Genomic DNA, 18,534 nt, shown 5'->3' with positions numbered 1-18,534 from the left:
TAAGCGTCAGCACTTGATTAGTCTGTGGTCCTTTTTGGTCAGTAATTGTTCCCACATTCAGCACCTCTCAAGTATCATTCAGGTATTTGTACTGATATTTAAGATGGTGGTATTGGAGCCATATCGAAAAATATGTATCAATACCCAGTCGCAAGTTAAAAAAAAATACTGAAAATACAAATGATCTGGCCAGAAAAACACATGGACATAATTTATCACAATATCAGTGTCGTGTTGCCCACCCTAGTTTGATGTACTGTAAAGTTTAAAATGGCCTGTTTAGTCCTCAGTCCATGCAGTCATGGTTGTGATGTCACAGCCATGAACAGGTTCACATAAAACATGAAGAATACAGCCCCTTGAAAAGTATCTGTGTTACTCATTTTTAGTTTTGTGTGGACAGAGAACAAGAGAGAAGATTCTTGGTAGGTGTGTGTGTGTGTGTGAGTGTGTGTGAAGTAGTCTGCTCTTTCCAGACTGGCATCAGCTGTGGTTCTCAGGGCAAAACCCTGTTTTTATGTGTGCTTGATCCGGTGACCTGTTCCCAGATCCAAAGCCGTCGAGAGAGTCTTGAACACACTGTCTCACTAGCACACCATCTGCAGAGCTACACGCATACAGAGGCATGGCTATATCAAAGGGCCTTATCGTAGAAATTTTCTCTTTTTTCTTCTTTTTTTTTTTTTTTTTTTTTTTTTTACACACAAGTTTGACATAAACATGGTTAAAGTTTCAAGACATACCATTCACTCCTCTGTTCATACAGTCCATGCATGGAAACTGCACTGCAAACCGGCCTGTTCTGAATTACCTGTGTGTGTGTGAAATCACAGAAACGAACATACGTCTGCCTATTTAGCCTACAGAAATTTAGACCCGCTCATTTATATTGAAGAGTGTTTCAGCACGGATAGCTTTTTTGCATGAGGCAAAATACGGGACAGCCAATTAGAACAGAGCTTGTTTACTTATATAAATTACATATGACCCATATGAATCTGAAAGGCACAGTAACAAGCTGCTTGTTTAATTGAAAGGGATAAAAATAGGCTGGAAAAATGGTCTTGTAAAACTTAATCATGACTGTTTTTGGTAAAAGAAAAAAAATGTAAGATATGGAACCTTTTAAGGACTCAATAAAGGCAGAAAAGTTGGCAGCTGTGTAAGGTATTAATAATAGTATTCTAGAGTAGGGCTACACAATATATCATTTCTTAATCATTACCTAGATTTTGGCCTTTGCTATACTGAGAGTGTGACCATATGTGGTTAGGACAAAGTCCTAACTAATGGGTGAGCTGCTTGGCCCTATCTACATAGATACCTCAGGGGGAAAATCATGATTAGGTCATTTTTCCACTGGACATTTCAAGATCTTAACCCTTTTGTTTCCAACCAAAAGTTAACAATATAATGGAAGTATTACTGCAATACTTGAGTTTAAATACAACAGCAGTTTCTCAGAAATGTTTTTTTCTTTTTTTTAATAAACTGTGTGCTGTCACTTTAACAAGTCACAGCTCCAGATGAGTGTTTCTGCAAGTGTTTTTCAGGAGCCCGTTCATATAATCTAATTAAAGTAATACAGTTGATCAAAATAGTGCTCGACACAGTACCAGTCTTTATTGATCATTGATTTAACCTGTTAATTTTAAAATACTGCAAAGTGTATCATGGTACCAATATTATACTTATATTGCCCAGCCTTGTGAAATTAATCAGTATGATTGAGTGCTTTGGTAAACTGATGTGGGACAGATGAGGACATGCGAGGTTGACTTTGCTAAGAGTGGCTGAATGCAGAATGCTTGTCACATTACAGTTAGCAGCTGTCTGGCCCTTAGGACCTGAGGAGTGCGAGACGGTTCTCTGGTGTCGCGGTATTAAGGGTGGCCCACAATGAGCCATATGCGACCCATCACGACACAATGAGCATTGTGGGTGAATGTAGGAAACTGTAGCATTGAGTGACCCCAGCACTTTTGTGTGGGCTGCTAGCCATTTGAATAGAGAGTGAAGACAAATTACCAGACTCCTGGCTTTTTATGGGGAGAAAGGTTACTGATTTGACCACCCTGTTGTTTATGTGGGCTTACATAAGTTTATATTATGTGGACTTGAATGTAAAGCCTTAGTCATGCTTTCTTTTTCAATTTCTCATCCTTTCTCTGTTTCTGTCTCTCACGCTCTCAGCTCCTGGAGCCGGTATGTCACCAGCTCTTTGAGTTCTACCGCAGCGGGGAACCTCGTCTCCAGCGCTTTACGCTGCAGTTCCTGCCAGAGCTGGTGTGGAGTTACCTGTCGGTCAGCGCTGGCCGGGACCCCCACTGTAGTGGCTGTATCGAGGCCCTCCTGCTCGGCATCTACAACCTGGTCAGTGGGATTTTTTTCACTCATTATTCACTCGTTATTCTGCTTTCCTTATTAAGGCGGTTGAGTTCTTTTAAACTTAAAAAAAAAAAAGAAAAAAAAAGCAAAAGGGGTGAGCGAAAAGAGAACTGGTGGTATTATTTGTGTGCTTATTGTGCATCATGCTTCTAAACACTAAACAGAGCTTCTAAACGCTGCATCTATCATCCATCTTGTGTTTTTTAACTTCCCACGGTCTGCTCTCTCTGATGTGAACTTTTTAGATGGTTGTGCCAGATTAATCCTAAGCCTATTTCTACTCTGTAGAACTATTTATTTTTTTTTCTCTTTAATGCTAATCCAGGTGCCACAAGAACACTTTCAAAAACTATAGTGTAGCATAGTAAATTTATTTTTGTTTTATAATTTACATATGGCACTTCAACAGTTAAAAGGCCTGAAGATCCACAGTATGAACAGAAGAGACCTGTGATAATTTATAGTGATGAATGCTTGTTTACCATTAGCATGGTGTCTGTGTGATGATGTTTGTTCTCAATGACTTATTACTAATGATGCACCAACATTTCTAGCTGAAACTTTTTTCTTTTTATTTTATTTTTTATTTCTTTTATTTTTTTTATGCCTTTTTATGATTCATACATTTAATAAAAACTTCAAAGCAATTAAGTTAATACTAACTTATTATTGGTAAAAAAGGCTTTTAATAGCACAACACAAACCGTTTACATTAAAATAAAATTAAGCTACTAAAAATATTATTCTGTGTTTGCTACAGAATATGCTGCACAATCCAGTCCAGTGTCCACTGTTGATCTTCTGCTGCAGAAACCATTTGAACAAGAGTGAATGGGACTAAATGTTTAATTTTTTTAATCACAGTTTCTTGGTTTGTTATTCATGTGATTTTGATATTTTTTTAGAATTCGACATGTAATTATAGTCACACTGATTCTCTTTCTTTTGGCCAAATTTTTTGTGCCACTTCTGACATTTTTTGGCTGAAATGTTTCTGTGGCCAAATTTTGGTACATCCCTTATTTATTACAAAAGTTCACCCATATTTGTTTATTAGATTTATACCATCTGTATTGATAAAGTCAGGTCACTGTATTGAAGGGCAGATTTCAGCTTTGTTTTTGTTTCCTGTGTGTGTGTGTGTGTGTGTGTGTGTGTGTGTGTGTGTGTGTGTGTGTGTGTAAAACGTTCTGAGCTCCTAGAAAAAGAGCTCTTTTTGCACTTTTCACTGGGATGTCTTAGTTAGTAAAGCTGTTTTATCATTTTAAGTATGCTTAAAAGCTCGACGGCTTTCTCCTTGACCCACTGTGAGCTTTTGCCTTAACAGCTCCTGTAGCACCTGCTTATTGCCTGAAGCAGAACACTAATGTGTAATACATAGTAAAAAGATCTGAGGTAAGTGTAGCTGATTGATGGGTTGTGTATTGTTTTGTGAGCCAGGCTTAGTTAGAGGAACAGGAAGCCCAGAAGGGGTGTTTCTGTCTGGGGTCTTTTATGCTCCTCTGCCTTCTCATCTCCCCAGCACCCTGAATAACAGAGTAGGTCATCTGCCAATCAAATGCCATTCATGGTGTCAGGGGGCGTTAATCATCCTGACATTATCAGCTCCGCGATCGACTACATGCCCTAGGGACAGTAGACCAGTGGGCATCATGTCAAATAAAGGCCAAAGACAGATTTGTCATAAACACAAATTTACACAAGAATCCAATCAGTCGTCAGTGTCTTGGACACTGTCAGTGACACACACACACACACACACACACACAGAGTGCTGTCAGTTCGTATTTGTGGAAACGCTGGCCTCAGTGTTATTCCCCTGGCTGGCCATAATAGCTTACAGTGCCCTAGAGGGAGAGCTTTTCTTCAGCTGGGTTTCAGTTCAGATACAAAGATGCATTGTGTTGGTTTGTGTTTGGCATGCGCAATTTTGTAATGCATTAGCCTGTGATTAGCAATTGCATCAGTGCTTCAAAAGCTTGTTCAGTGAAACCGGAACAAAAGCTGTGCTCCATTTTATGCCAAGGACCCTTTTTGTGCATAAGAAATACTAAGGGATGACTGCAGCAACACATACAGTTGCATACATTGCTGTTGTGTGAACAACCTCAAATCTTCATTTGTTTTTCAGTTTTTGACCACCAGCGATACATATATGTGAAATACACACACATGTGTATATATACTACATTGCCAAAAGTATTCCGTCACCCATCCGAATCATTGAATTCAGGTGTTCCAATCACTTCCATGGCCACAGGTGTGCCAAGCACCTAGGCCTGCAGACTGCTTCTACAAACATTTGTGAAAGAATGGGTCGCTCTCAGGAGCTCAGTGAATTCCAACGTGGCACTGTGATGTCATGTTGTAAGTCCAATCGTGAAATTTCCTTGCTACTAAATATTCCACAGTCAACTGTCAGTGGTATTATAACAAAGTGGAAGCGATTTGGGAACGACAGCAGCTCAGATACAAAGTGGTCGGCCATGTAAAATGACAGAGCGGGGTCAGCAGATGCTGAGGCGCATAGTGCGCAGAGGTCAATGTCCAAAACTGGAGTTTAAAAATAATTAAAATCTACATAGAAAATGACTCGTAACAAACATGTGAAACTCTCCCCATCAGATGAACAGTTCTTAAAGCTTTCGTCTCTGGGAAAGAGGAGAAAATCGAGCTCCACTCCAGACCTCACCATCACTGAATATGTCTGACTGAAAGTGAGTCTACTGAAAAGAATGTAATCTGTAGTAAAGGATGGACACTAAATACTGAAATTTTTATGTTGAGGCTTCTGTTTTAAGTTTTCCTCTTGCATTCTCCCTTATGCTGCAAAATTAAAGAACTTGTACTTAACCTTTTCAACTCCTTGAGACCACCGGTGGTTCCAAAATGCACTTCATCATATTCTTCATAACTTTCATATTTCATAAGCTACATTCAAATGTGGGTGTCCTATGTAAATGAGAGCTGTAACTGTCTTTTTCCCAGTCAAATAGATGATGTAATTTTAAACCCTTATAATAAAAGAAGCTGAACTCATAATTTTTGTTGACCCATTTTTCCATAAATCTGGGTTATAAACTATAAACAGATGTCATGTCTTTAGTGATCTCTTCTGTAAAAATTATTATTTTTTTTTTTTTAATTAAAAAAACAAAACAAAGGGCGTCTAAGATTTTTGGCTTTCGGCACTAAACTGTAAGCATGTAGCAGTATGTGTAGATCATAAAACACACTTTCATTCAATTTGAGGGGAACTTTTACAAAAAATAAATCTCATGCAGTTACTGAATAATTTGCCTTATGATTTGGACGTGTAAATTCAGATAGAAGAACCAAAATGTACTCTGGTGAATAAAAGGTTATTGGCCATTTTCCTAGGTATTAAATAAAGGTAGGCAGTTCTTCAAAGTTAGGAGGATGAGCCGTCATGGGAATGGCTTTAGTTTTCCATCTGGAGCGCATAGTAAACATACTGCCACAATGATGGGTGAGGTTGTGTCTGTGTGAAGGCTTCTGTTTTTATACAGGCTAGACTGGTTGGATAGCTATTGTTGAATGCCTGTATAACGACTACCAGAATGTACCTTGTGTACTGTACATTTGCCATACTCTCCAAACTAATGAGCTGTGACATCGTTAGAGAGCTTGCAGAATTATTAAAAGTATTACCATTAATTTGCATCACTGTTTCAATGACTTTTTCCTCTCACTAATGATTTTTTTTTTTTCTTTTTATCTGTTTCAGGAAATAGTTGATAAAGATGGTCAAAGCAGAGTACTGTCTTTCACCGTCCCCTCCTTATCCAAGCCATCAGTATACCATGAGGTGTGTTCAGGGACTGTTCGTTCCTTATCTCTGCATGTTTCCAATTATGTCATACTAGAGCTATTCTAGCAATTTCCATTGCTTTGTTTCATTCTTTAGCCCTCTGCGATTGGTTCAATGGCCTTAACTGAAGGAGCTCTGGCCAATCACGGGCTGAGCAGAGTTGTTTACAGTGGACCCCACCTCCAGAGAGAGACCTTCACGGCACAGAACAGGTGTGGTTGCTCATCAAACATTCAACGTTTTCACTGAACGCTTTCATTTGCGCCATCTATTATTAATGCATCTTTGAGGGTTGTTTATGCAGCTTTTAGACCACAGGTTCCCAACCCTGGTCCTAAAGTAGCTCTGCCTTGCTCATTTTGTGTTTTCCTGCTTTAACACATCCACTTCACCTGAGGAAGGGCTTGTTAATGAGCTGATTAGATGGATCAGGTGTGTTAGAGCAGGAAAAACACTAACATGTGCAGGGCAAATGTGTATGTGTGGGGACTGTTGTCTTTGCAGTCTTTAATTAGCAGGTTATCATGGATAATTTGAATGAATGAATGAATGAATGAATGAATGAATGAATTATTTATTTATTTTTGGGGTAAGGTAAAAAGTTGATTGATGCTGTACCACTATGGGAACCTGATGGTGTTTTGTTCTGTCCCAGGTTTGAAGTGCTGACGTTTTTGCTGCTCTGCTACAATGCTGCTCTAAGCTATATGACCAGCTCATCCCTCCAGTCTCTCTGTCGGCTGAGCTCCAGGTTAGACACACTAAAGAGCTGCACAATATGGACAAAACACAGTATTGCAATTATATTGTTATATTCTGTTACTGCAATTGGGTTGCAGTCTTTTTAAGATAATGGTTAGTTCCTGTTTCAATAATTGCAATTATGAGTTAAAGCCTTTTTTGTTAATTATGTGCAACTATTAGCATATAAAGTCTTTGCTATTGACATTTAGTCGCTCCCAACTGATGACAGAAATGTTTTGAGTTTAAATACAGAATTTTTTTTTTTTAATATGTATGTGCATTTTGAATTGGATGCCAGCAACATTTTTCAAAATAGTGAGGATGGAGGCATGTTTACTATTGTGTTTCATCGCCTCTTCTTTTAACAACACTCTGTAAGCGTTTGGGAGCTGGGGAGACCAATTTCTGTAGTTTTTAAATTAAGTTATTTTTTAGTTCTTGCTTGATGTAGTTGCTCAACAGTTTGGGGTCTCCTTTGTTGTATTTTTGTTTCAAATTACGCCAAATATTTCTAGTTGGTGACGTTTCTGGACTGCGGGCAAGCCAGTTTAGTATCCGGACTCTTTCACTACAGAGCCAGGCTGTTGTAATACGTACAGAATGTAGTTTAGCATTGTCTTACTTAATAAGCAAGACCTTCCCTGAAAAAGACGCTGTCTGGATGGCAATGTATGTTGCTCCAAACCCTGTATGTAATGCTTAGCCATAATGGTTCTTTCGCAGATGTGCAAGTCACGCATGCCATGTGCAATGATGCACCCCCAAAAAATCACGGCTACTGACTTTTGAACTGTGCACTTTAGCCCAGACATTCAAAATTTTGATTCCTCGGACCACAGGACACTTTTCCGCTTTGCCTCAGTCCATCTTAATCTGAATCTTTTAATAATATTGTTTATCATAGATTATAAAATCCCCATCTCCATTTATGTAGAGAAATGTTACTCTTGAATTGGTGCACTATTTGCCTGCATAGTGTTTCACAGAGTGGTGAACCCCCATCTTCTGAAAGACTTATACCCAGGCATGTTACTGACCTGTTGCCAATTAATTTTGAACTTGTTGTGATTTTTTTATGCATTTCTTAGCATTTTACTTCCAACATTTTATTTGTTCTGTACTATTTTAAGTTAAGTTTAAGGTTTAAATGATTTGCACATCGTTGCTTTCTGTTTTTATTTACATTTTGCACATCATAACTTTTTTGGAAAAGGGATTGTAAGACCTGTCACATGTCAAAAAATGTTTCTGCTTAAATTTAACATGTGACTGTAAAAGCTAACTGTGGAAAATCACCACAGACAAGGTAATGTAATAATTGTGACAGACCTGATTGTAGTGTGTCTTGCAGAATATTAAAGACATTGGTGAAGCTTTGATCTGCCATGGTTCAAGACTGGTCTGCATTATTCTGACCAAAATGTTGATTTGTCCACTCTCATGGGACGCAGTTAGGATGTTCACAGCACAAAAAAAGGATTTCTGCAACATTAGTATGATGAAGGCCAATATTGTGATATCAACTAACAAACAACAGTAAGCAGCTCTGAACCACACAGAGCAAATGGAGAAATGCATGACTTATGTAGCCCTATGGCTAATTGAAAAACAAAACAATCAAGTAAAAAACTCCTGACTTTCCCTTTTCTTAATTGATGTAAACATTTTCCGAAACCAGCCAATGAGCAAAAGTTATTTATGCAATATGTGAGTGAGTTTCCCCATATTTGGCATCAGCACTTCATCTCCTGCTACCTTGCCCATTGTTCTATAGTCATGCCCAGAGAGGTGCAGGCACAGCTAAAGCCTTTCCATCCTATCCCTTTTGATCCTCTTAAAGACTTGAACCTTGGAATAGCTCCAAGCCTCCTGCCTGGCTCCATGAGCCAACGTGGGACCTGCTATTGGTCTTTTCCCACCCTGATTACAACAGCTTAATCAGCATTGCACAGCTGAACAGCTAGCGCGTTGAATCCTGAGCAATCAGAGCCACTGAATACAGTAGCTACAGCGAGCACAGATCACCACACACTGCGGTGCTCAGACACGATACTGAGCCGGCCAAAGTTCCTTTTAAATCTCCTTTGTGAAGTCCGATAATGGGGGACACGTGACTTCTCGGCAATGAATAGAGCTTGTGTGTCTCACCATACAGGTGAAAACGTTCTTGTTGAAGGGTGCTTTAAGGTAAAATATTGACAGGAAATAGGAAAGTAAAAAAAAAAAAAAAAGAAAGAAATTGACTAAAACCATTTTGACTGAATTAAGTTTTCTTGTTTATATTATGTTCTAGGTTTAAATGGTTAGTTATGCTCTGAGGCAAATGCATTATGGGTGTCATTGTTGGCCTTTTTAATACCAGTCAAGGTAACCAAGTGATAAAAGTGACTGATTAACAAAATCGTTTACTACTGATAACGCACAAAAGTTGAGGAATATGTTTGGAGTCTATTTTTTGCTGCATTGCCATGTGTGCTATGCTAAATTGTTGCTAGGAACGGTACACCGTTCTGTATCCTTACTCTATATAAAATAATTAAAATGGTAGAGAGCTATATTTGGAGTTGTAGCAGCTGTATTGCCCAAGCACAAACAAGAATGTTCTAGAACTTGTTGGGCTAATTCACAAATTGACCAGTTAACCAATTACTTGCTGTGTGCGCCGCACTGCTTCTGGTGTAAAAATGGCTTCACTACATCATAGTATTGGCTTTGATGTGGTATCAAATAAGGACCTAAATAAAGACAACTTTAATATATTATGTTCATAGCATAATGTCACATATGCTACAGATTAAAACTTTCCACCTGTCTCTGTAGTGCTGGCCTAATTAAATAAAGAACGGCAAGTATAAAACTTTGATAACATTTATACTTAATTTATACATACTTTATAAATAGCTCATTTGTTTGTTGTTTTACCATGTTTGTTGTCGCATTGTTCAAGTCAAGTGATAAGAACCTGCTAAATTTGGAGCTGGAAACATGATGTGCATGAATGCATAAGATTTCGGATGTCATGCTGTGTACTGACCCATGTCATATTTTGCCTTCTCAGAGTCAGTATCTGTGGCTATCCAAGACAGCAGGTGCGGAGGTACAAAGGCATAAACAGCAGAATGATGGTGACGTCAGAGTTTCTTGTCCAGTTGATCACAGGCATCCACTTTGCTCTGTGAGTGAAAGCTCAACCATTTTGGTTTTCTGTTTCTGTAGGATTTTGACGGCGACTAGCATGAGAACACTTTTATATTTAGGCTAACATAAACGTAAATTCTTTCCATACCATTCGCCATTAGCAGAATCCCTATTATATTTTGCCTCTAAAGGTGAACCAGCATGATAATTCCTTTGTGCCCGAGTTACAGATCACTTGTCTTTTTAAACCTGCGTTGCTCAAGGCACTCTAGCAGAGTGAAAATTCTGCAAATATATAAATTACACCTCATGAATGAGTTAAATCGAGAATGATACGATGTACAAATATACAAGCTGGTAATTTGGCTAGTGGAGTAGTCAAATGTGTCAGATGCAACTTGATTTTAAATTGCTTTTTGTAATGATCAAGTTGCATGGAAATTGGGTTCTAACATGCAACTAATTGTGTGAAGATTTCACCATGTAAAGCGATTTGAAATTAGATTATCAGTTTTGTTTAGCCATCATTAATTTTAAGATTATTTTCTTTTAGTCCTGTCTCTGTCTTGTACGTTCATTTCTGCTTTCTGTTTTTGCTCTGTCTCATCCTTTATCCCTCTCTCCCCTTGGGTTTACTGCAGGTGTAATGGAGAGTCAGAGCTGGGCTCCAAAGCTCTGGATGACGTGCTGTATCGAGCCCAGCTGGAGCTCTACCCAGAAGCCCTGCTGGTAGGATCACTCCCCTCCTCATATGACGGAATTATGCAAATGTACCCAATTCCTGCTAATTATGCACATTTTTTAAAACATTCTTTTGCTGCTGTAATTCATGGTGCCTTACAGACTTTTTGCCAAGGTTATTAGAAGGCAAGTGCATGGCTTGCTTTATCTGTGATATTGTGTGTTTAGTCCTATGTTATCAGCGTTCACTCTTGGTATTTGTATTATGGTTTTGTTTGTTTTGGCAAGTTGCACTGCAGCACAATCAGACGGTTTTCTAAAGGTCATTTATGTGATCTTTGGAAGGTGAGATTTTAGTGTCCTATGCATATTTTTCTGTGTATCTCTTAGGTGGGAAATGCCATCAAGTCCTCGCTCTGCGGAGCTGCTCTGAAGTCAAATAAGGAAGGGACACGGTCCATCCAGGTTGAGATCACGCCCACTTCCTCCAGGATCTCCCGGAATGCAGTCACCAGTCTTTCCATCCGCGGGCACCGCTGGAAACGGCATGGTGAGGAGGAACCTAAGCCAATGTGTTGTCTCACGGCAGCTGTTGCTGTTACCACAGCAGCAGTGCCGCTCACTGTGCAGTTTTCAGATACATTTTGCCAATTTTTCCCTGATCACGTGCGTTCAGGGGTTCCCTGGCCACAGCTTCTCCAGTAGAGCCCACCTTATAGATCACAAACCGTGCCAATGAGAGTCTGTTCGGCTGGTTTAAAAAGAAAAGGGCGGATCAGTCAGTCAGTCTGTCTTTCTATCATGTATCACAGACATCCCATTTGCATTCCCATTTCCATACCGATGCCTAATGTTATTCAGTGATAGTTGTATCATTATTTGCAGTTGTCTGGCTAGTTGCACACAGAGAACTGGCATTACAATCGATTGCAGCTGTATCTGTGTGCTGTGCGGCGGTAGTATGTGGTACCGGCAGCTGGCATATTCAAGCCTGACAGCCATTAGGGCCTGTCTTCACGTCCCCAGCAAAACATTCCAGTAATTACAGCTCTGTACTGGTTCTCAGCTGCCCTGCTTTAATTAGGGCATGTCCCACAGAAAGCGCCAATTAAGCACAGCATGCAGCCCTTTATTTCTTTACTTTTAAGTTTAAACTTTGTGCTGGAAATGGCTAAAGATTTTGAGCAGTGAATCATGGTGTGAGTGTTTGCATAATAATTACGTAGCAATTCAGAAAGTGAAAAACAAGTTGACTTAAATGCCTACCTTACATTTCAAAATGTCACTTAGACTATTAATTCTCCTTTAACTTGAGCCACAGTAATTGCCGTTCAGATTTATAAGAGCTCCCAGTGCCATTCGTATTCCATTGTCACCCTTTTTTTGTATATGATTTCTGTTGTATTCATATAATTTTTTTTATTTTTCTGTCTGTAAATGAGGCTTAATTTCATTATCATTTCAACCATTGTATGTCTGTGTTTGTGTATCTCATGCGCATGTATATATGTGACTGTCATCCTCCTTCAGAGTCTCAGGAGAACAGTGTAGACTCTCTGGACTCGACTCCGGTCGGGCCCATCCCCTCCATTAGTGTTACAGGGGTGAGCGGCGAGCGGGTGGCCAACGGAGAAGCACTGCGTAGCCGGACGGAGGGCGAGACGTTGGGGGGCGCGACTGAGGTGGGGGTGGACCCTAGAGGTCAAGAGGTCAGGAGACAGAAGTCTGTGCGGAGGCACCTGGAGGATGGGACGCCCTCCGCGGGGAGGGTCCAGTTCTAGAGCCCCTCCCCCCTCCACACACACTGTGACCTGATAACCCCCTCACCCCTCCCCTCTCCCCTTGGGCCCAGAGGTACTACGTGTGGGGCATGGGGCAGAGTTTTGGTTGATTTTGTTTTTTTTGTTTGTTTGTTTTGGGTTTTTTTTTTTTTGTTTGTTTTTTGGCAATGATGTTAACTTCCCCATTTTGCATACTTTAGCTTGGCATGATGAAGTGTGCCTACAGATACTGCAAGGAAATTTAAAAAAAGACTTAATTAATAAGAACTTGATGAGGACAAGGCAGAACTAGGTGATGTTTTTCTGAATCACTTACTATCAGTAATTATGTGCATAACTTAATGCTCAGTATTATGTGTGGACAGTATAGTACAAAAGTCAGAGATCATTCTTCTTGTATCATTTCTTTAATTTCCACCCATTACACATTCATTTTTCAATGTCAGGAAAATGTTTTTCTAGAATATCCAAATTTCCGTCTTAGTAGTTGGTTGCTTTTCACTGTCCTAATTACAAACATACACTTTTGTCCATAAAACCTTATCCCACCTCCCAGATATCCAGTTTCAGTGTTTTGCTGCAAACATTTTTCTTTTTTGTTCATTTCCTTTTCTGAGGAAAGGTTTTTGACAGCTACACATCTTTTCAGACACAGTGTTGTCTTCTCACAGTGGAAGGATGGACAGAGACACCTGTGGATGTTTTCAGATCTGAAGCAGCTTGATGTTTTCCTCTCTCTCAAATATGAAAGTTTCAATTAGCTTTCATCTGATAGGGACCGTTGTAGACCATGAACGACCATGAACTCTGAACAGGAGTTTCCAAAATGAATTTCCCTCTTCATTATGCATCTTGAGTCTAATCTTCTGAGAAATATCTCTTTAAAAAAATAAATAAGTAAATGATGGGTGGTCTCTGACTTTTAAAACAGAAGGGTTTTTCTAGGTTAATTGTTTGATCTTGATTCTGATTTGACAATTCAGCGGGCAGACCTTATTTGTAATGTAACGTCTTGTTTTGATGCTGTTTGACTTGATGTTTGCGCAAAGAACTTCAGTCTCTATGAGTGAGTAAACGGTACATGTCGCCATTTAGTGTATCAAACAGCAACTGTTCAAAGTTTAAGCCTTTGCTGTTACCAGATTTCGAAACTGAACAGCATCAAAAATCAAACAACTGTCAACAGTATAATGTACAATGTATCAAATGTCACACAAGCCTACTTAAGCGAGTGTTCTGAATGTTACTCCAGCTTGAACTGCTGAGACATATTTTCACATATTTCAGTATAAAACCTCTTAAGACTTAATACACTGCATCTGTTGAATTGAACTATGCTTGTTTTAAAGTTACGGTAAGATTTCCTTTTGATTTCCTTGTGAGGATCAAGGCATGCTTGGCTGTGTCAGGGCTTTTGCTTTGGATGCTGTGCTTTGCACTTTGCCCTGCATCTACTTTTTAATCATTTCATCACGATACTAGTCCTCTGCATTCTGTTTCTGTTGCATCTCTGCACTGGACTGCTGTGGTTTACTCAGCTAAGCTACTAGAGCCAGCTAACAATTTCCCAAATTACAGAACAGTTAGGTCTCTCGCCTCACTGCCAACAGAAGAAAGTCCTTATGAAATATAATCTGCTGCCGTGCTTCGAGCTCCAACACTTAACTGCTGGGTTGCTATGGGAAACAGTCATTCTGTAGACTGGTTGTAATAACCGAGGCAGATCGGCAGCTCTAGATGAGCTTTGCAGCAGCTTATTTCCAAATTGTCTGTTTCGAACATGAGCAGATCTGAAATGATTTGATCAGTATCCATGTTCACATCTCATATCTAGCCATATCTGATGCCATATCTTGCCTAGCTGCCTATCTGTCCTCTATCTGGAGTGATCTGATGGATTGGCCTGGTTTGTGATGTGCTTTGCTCCTTCCCTTTCTCCTGTCGTCTTTCGATCCCAATGCCCTCTGGTAAGGTGGTGCCAGTTGGATCTTAAACTGCTTAGAGTTTTTAAGTCATGTATCTTCCCAAAATCTATTTTTTTTATTAGTTGTAAGTTATAGCTTTATATTATGTTGCTATGTGGGGAATGGGTAGTTCAGTAATTGATCACTTTTGGATTGGTTTCAAATGTACCAATTAATTTGTTCTGTGTTATGGTTCCATGGTTAGTTACGAGGAAGTCATATCAGTAATTGGTAGGGATGGACTGAAATGTACAATTTTAGCTTCAGATTTTTGGACAAAAATGACACTTGAAATAGCTCATACTGGCATATGCTAAAGTTGGAGTCCCCCAGTTAATACAATACAGAGAACATACTTATGTTTTTTGTTTTGCAAATTTTAGCCCCCAGTTTCACTGTATGTGCTGACTTTTGTGTGTTGGAAAATATAAAATGTGCCTTAACTTTTGTACAGGTCACATTTTAAGTTTACAATTTCCCAAGTATGTTAAATTCAGCATATAAAAGAAACTGTGGATTAAAACGTCGAAGTATGCTCTCTGTACAGGATTTACAAAGTACAGTGTTAACTTATTTTCACTTAGAAAATCAGCAAAACATGAGTTGACCAGGGGTGCCTAAGCCTTTGCACATCAAGGTGTCGTTATTACAGTTTATTTCAGTGGTAATGCAGAATAGTGGCTTAAAAGTCCTATGCTGTCATTACCTACAACATACAGTTCTATTACATCAGTAATGTCCTATTGAAAAGACAGAGATAAAAAAAATTACCTAGTTTAAAGTTTTGGTTCCCAATGTATCTTGATTTCAGTGCATCACTAGAACATTGCAAAGTGTGTATATGAACTGCAGCAACTGACTCCCTTCTCCCTCACAGACGCAGTGGATCTGGGTTCCCCGGATGAGCTGATGGAGATCTCGGAGGTGGACGAGGGCATCTGCACACAGCCCAGCGCTCAGGGGGGCAGCCCTCCTACCATTGTTGTCAGCAACGCCACCACGGCTGTTAGTGGGAAGCTGATGGGGAAGGGCCTGCGCCGCCTGGGGGGAAGCCGATCCAGTAAAGAGAAGGAGAAAGAGAAGGAGGGGGGGGCGGATCAGCCCTCACGGAAGCAGTCAGGCAACCGGGCCATGAGCGAGAACCTGGAGCTGCTGTCCCTCAAGCGCCTCACGCTAACGTCCAGCCAGTCAGTGCCTAAGGCAGGCACACTGAGCCTGTCCCGCACAGCCAGCGCAGTCTTCTCGCGCTCTTTCGAGCAGGTCAGCAATGCCCTGGCTGCGGCCGCTGGCGCCCAGCAGCAACCGGTGCCCTCCAACCCGGTAGCGAGCCCCACCCCCAACCACCACCACTTCTCCAGGGAGAACCGTTACTCTGCCTGCAGTCTGCAGGAGGAGCATCTGAGCCCCATCCAACACCATCAGCAACAGCAGCGTTCACCCAGCATCAGCCTGCACCTTGCCCCGGATGTCTGACCCAGCCCACTTGACAGTAACTCCTCCCCCCAGGTTCTGCAGAAGGTGTGGAGTTGGTGGATCGGTGACTATACTGAAAGTCCTGAAAGCCCTGCCCCCAGCTGCAGTGGACCTTTTAGCCATAATCTGAAGACAAATGACTCGCTGTTCATTTCTATCAAAAAGCCACTTTTTGAGGCTGCTGAAGAGAAAGAAGGTCCTAGCACTCCTGCCCCCTGGTGGCACTGAACCAAAACTGTTGCACCTTAAAATAAAAAAGAAAAGTCTGTTTTTTATTTTTGTGGATTTCGTCAATGGTGTGTTAATCACTAAAATGTTCTTTTAAAAAAAGTGTATTTTTGAAGTAAGTGTATAAAAAAACACAAACAAAACTCCCTTTTGCCCCATTTGTACTTCAAGTTGTCTGTGAACTTTTTAATGCTATTGACTCGGTACTGAAGATTGTACGTCAGGTTGTTAAAGGTATTTTTGATGCTGTATTGATTCGTGTGAGGCTGCGCTCAAGTAGCTTTTCAAATAGGGTGTTGATCTTGTGCAAACATGACTTGTTTATTTGTTTTTTTTGTTTTTTTTTTTGTTTTTTTAAAGAAAGAGAGCACAATTATGAGAATATCCTTCCCCTTTTTATGTACTGAGCTTTGATGAAAGCCATCAACATTAGACTTAACGCTTCTGACATTGTGGCAGTATGTGCGGTTTGCGCCCCCAGTCGAGTTCCAAATTAATAGCTGGTAGAAATAGAGACTCGGATACAAAACTTAGTTTAGATCAAGTCGTTAATGTTGTATTTCTGAAGCAATATTGTTGTTTTGACAGCAGATGTGAGGGCCTGTCTCATGAAGCATGTTCAGCTGCATTTTAGATTCATAAAACCTAATAACGAAGGCGGTTAACAGCTTCCTGTTAACCCAGGTTTAGACAGGCTGTGACTAATTTTCATACACCTGCCCATGAAAACAGCCAGTAAAGTGAAGCATGATGAGGCGTCAGCTCATTTTTCAAGGATGGAAAATTATATCTTCGTAAATATGTAGGAAGTAGTAAAAAAAATAATGCTTGCATTCTTATGTTTCTATTCTATTCATGTAGTATGATTTACCTCGTCTGTTAAAGTGTTGTGATATCATGAAGTAATAAAAAAAAAATACCACTGGAGTCCCCCTCTGCCCATCATGAGCTTTTGATGATCTAAAATCCCAAACTTAACCTGCCTTTGAGCAGGTTAGGTGAGCAGCATAGGCTGACGCATTGATGTAGGGCCAAAAAAGTGATCCACCTTCATGAAAATCCAGGGTTGCATCAAGCTAAACTTAAGAAATTCTGCTTTGTGAGACGGACTCTTTTAAATCTGTTTTGTAAACAACTTTTAGTAGTAAGCCTCCCACCTCCTTTTTTTTTTTACATTGTATAAACAAAGGTATTGCCCCCATGACAGCAAGAATGCAGTATTAACAACATGACTAAGAACCAGTGTGATGGAAGGTTAGTGTTACAGCCACACAAACTCCTGTCATTCTCTATGATGTGATCTCTGTTATTGAAAAGAGGATCCAGTGTGGTCCACTTTGTTCTCTTTTTTTTTTTTTTTTTTTTTTTTTTTTTTTTTTTGTGGTTAAATTTAGCAACTCTGACGAAACACTGTGGTAGTGTACCGAAGTTGTCTATTTCAGGATTTTTTTTCTTTTTCCACTTTTGTTTTAGAATAAATATCTGATTAAAAATGGTTGGTGCTTTATTTATTTATTTATTTTTTATTCCTAAATTTGAACAGTAATAATTGTGTGTATGTTTTACAAAGTATGAAACTGTGCATTTTGTCTTTTTGCCTTTTGTCACAAAGCAACATTGATAGAACTTCTTGGACAATAAAAATGACTATACTTGAGATAGCTTCTGCAAATTTGTGTAGGCAACCTTCACTGACTTGCTCCTGTTTTTGCCCTTACAAATTAGATTTATAATTGCCTTCCTTTTCCTAAATGCAGTCCATCAGCCAAGACATGTCTGGTGTCTGAGGTTTGCTTCTTTAGGCTTGCTCTGGAGCTATGCGGCTAATGTAGCTTCTAGAACCTTATACCCACTCATTAGCGTTGTGCGTTCATATGTCATCCTAAATCATCAGACACTTGGCTCAAACTGAGTTGTGAAGTATTTCCACCAATCATATACCAGGTTTTAAGATCAGGCTGATACCAGAGGAAAAGTCTAGAATTGGATATGAGAGTAGATAAGTTCGATCTAGCCTGAAATAACATGCACTCACATTGAGGTTGTGTAAAACGTTTCATGTACAGCTCCAACCTTCTAATCTAAGGCATGGGTGCCCAGTCCTGGTCCTGGAGATCCACCACACTTCAAAGTTCAGCTCCAATCCTAATTTGACACACCAGATAATGAAGGTCTTCAGGGGCATCTGAACATTAGAGCCAGGTGAGCTGGATTTGAACACTCTAGGGTGGTAGATCTCCAGACCAGGATTGGGCACTCCTGATCTAAGGTATCCGAAGTGGAGTTTATCACCTGGAGGTCAGCA

The 18,534-nt window shown here is 39.9% G+C and overlaps 1 protein-coding gene across 8 annotated transcripts in view; it reads left to right on the top strand.

The window, feature by feature from the left end:
• Window positions 1-17,886, top strand: part of fam126a (family with sequence similarity 126 member A) — a 51,807-nt gene extending 33,921 nt beyond the window's left edge. For 7 of the 8 annotated variants that reach the window (XM_017701504.2, XM_017701502.2, XM_037541195.1 and 4 more), the window contains exons 4-11: window positions 2,194-2,373; window positions 6,137-6,217; window positions 6,317-6,432; window positions 6,876-6,971; window positions 10,023-10,139; window positions 10,744-10,831; window positions 11,174-11,333; window positions 15,406-17,886. In XM_017701504.2, coding sequence (XP_017556993.1) covers window positions 2,194-2,373; window positions 6,137-6,217; window positions 6,317-6,432; window positions 6,876-6,971; window positions 10,023-10,139; window positions 10,744-10,831; window positions 11,174-11,333; window positions 15,406-16,001 — 1,434 coding nt within the window. In that variant the 3' untranslated portion in view covers window positions 16,002-17,886. Of the gene's footprint in view, window positions 1-2,193; window positions 2,374-6,136; window positions 6,218-6,316; window positions 6,433-6,875; window positions 6,972-10,022; window positions 10,140-10,743; window positions 10,832-11,173; window positions 11,334-12,313; window positions 12,638-15,405 lie in introns of all 8 variants that reach the window. The other variant, XR_005130737.1, reaches the window with a different exon arrangement.
• The last annotated feature ends 648 nt before the right edge of the window (window positions 17,887-18,534 follow it).

Source organism: Pygocentrus nattereri, chromosome 1, assembly GCF_015220715.1.
Source record: "Pygocentrus nattereri isolate fPygNat1 chromosome 1, fPygNat1.pri, whole genome shotgun sequence".
Classification (NCBI taxonomy): domain Eukaryota; kingdom Metazoa; phylum Chordata; class Actinopteri; order Characiformes; family Serrasalmidae; genus Pygocentrus; species Pygocentrus nattereri.
The sequence above is the reverse complement of the archived record's forward strand: the minus strand, read 5'-3'. Positions and strand labels throughout refer to the sequence as shown.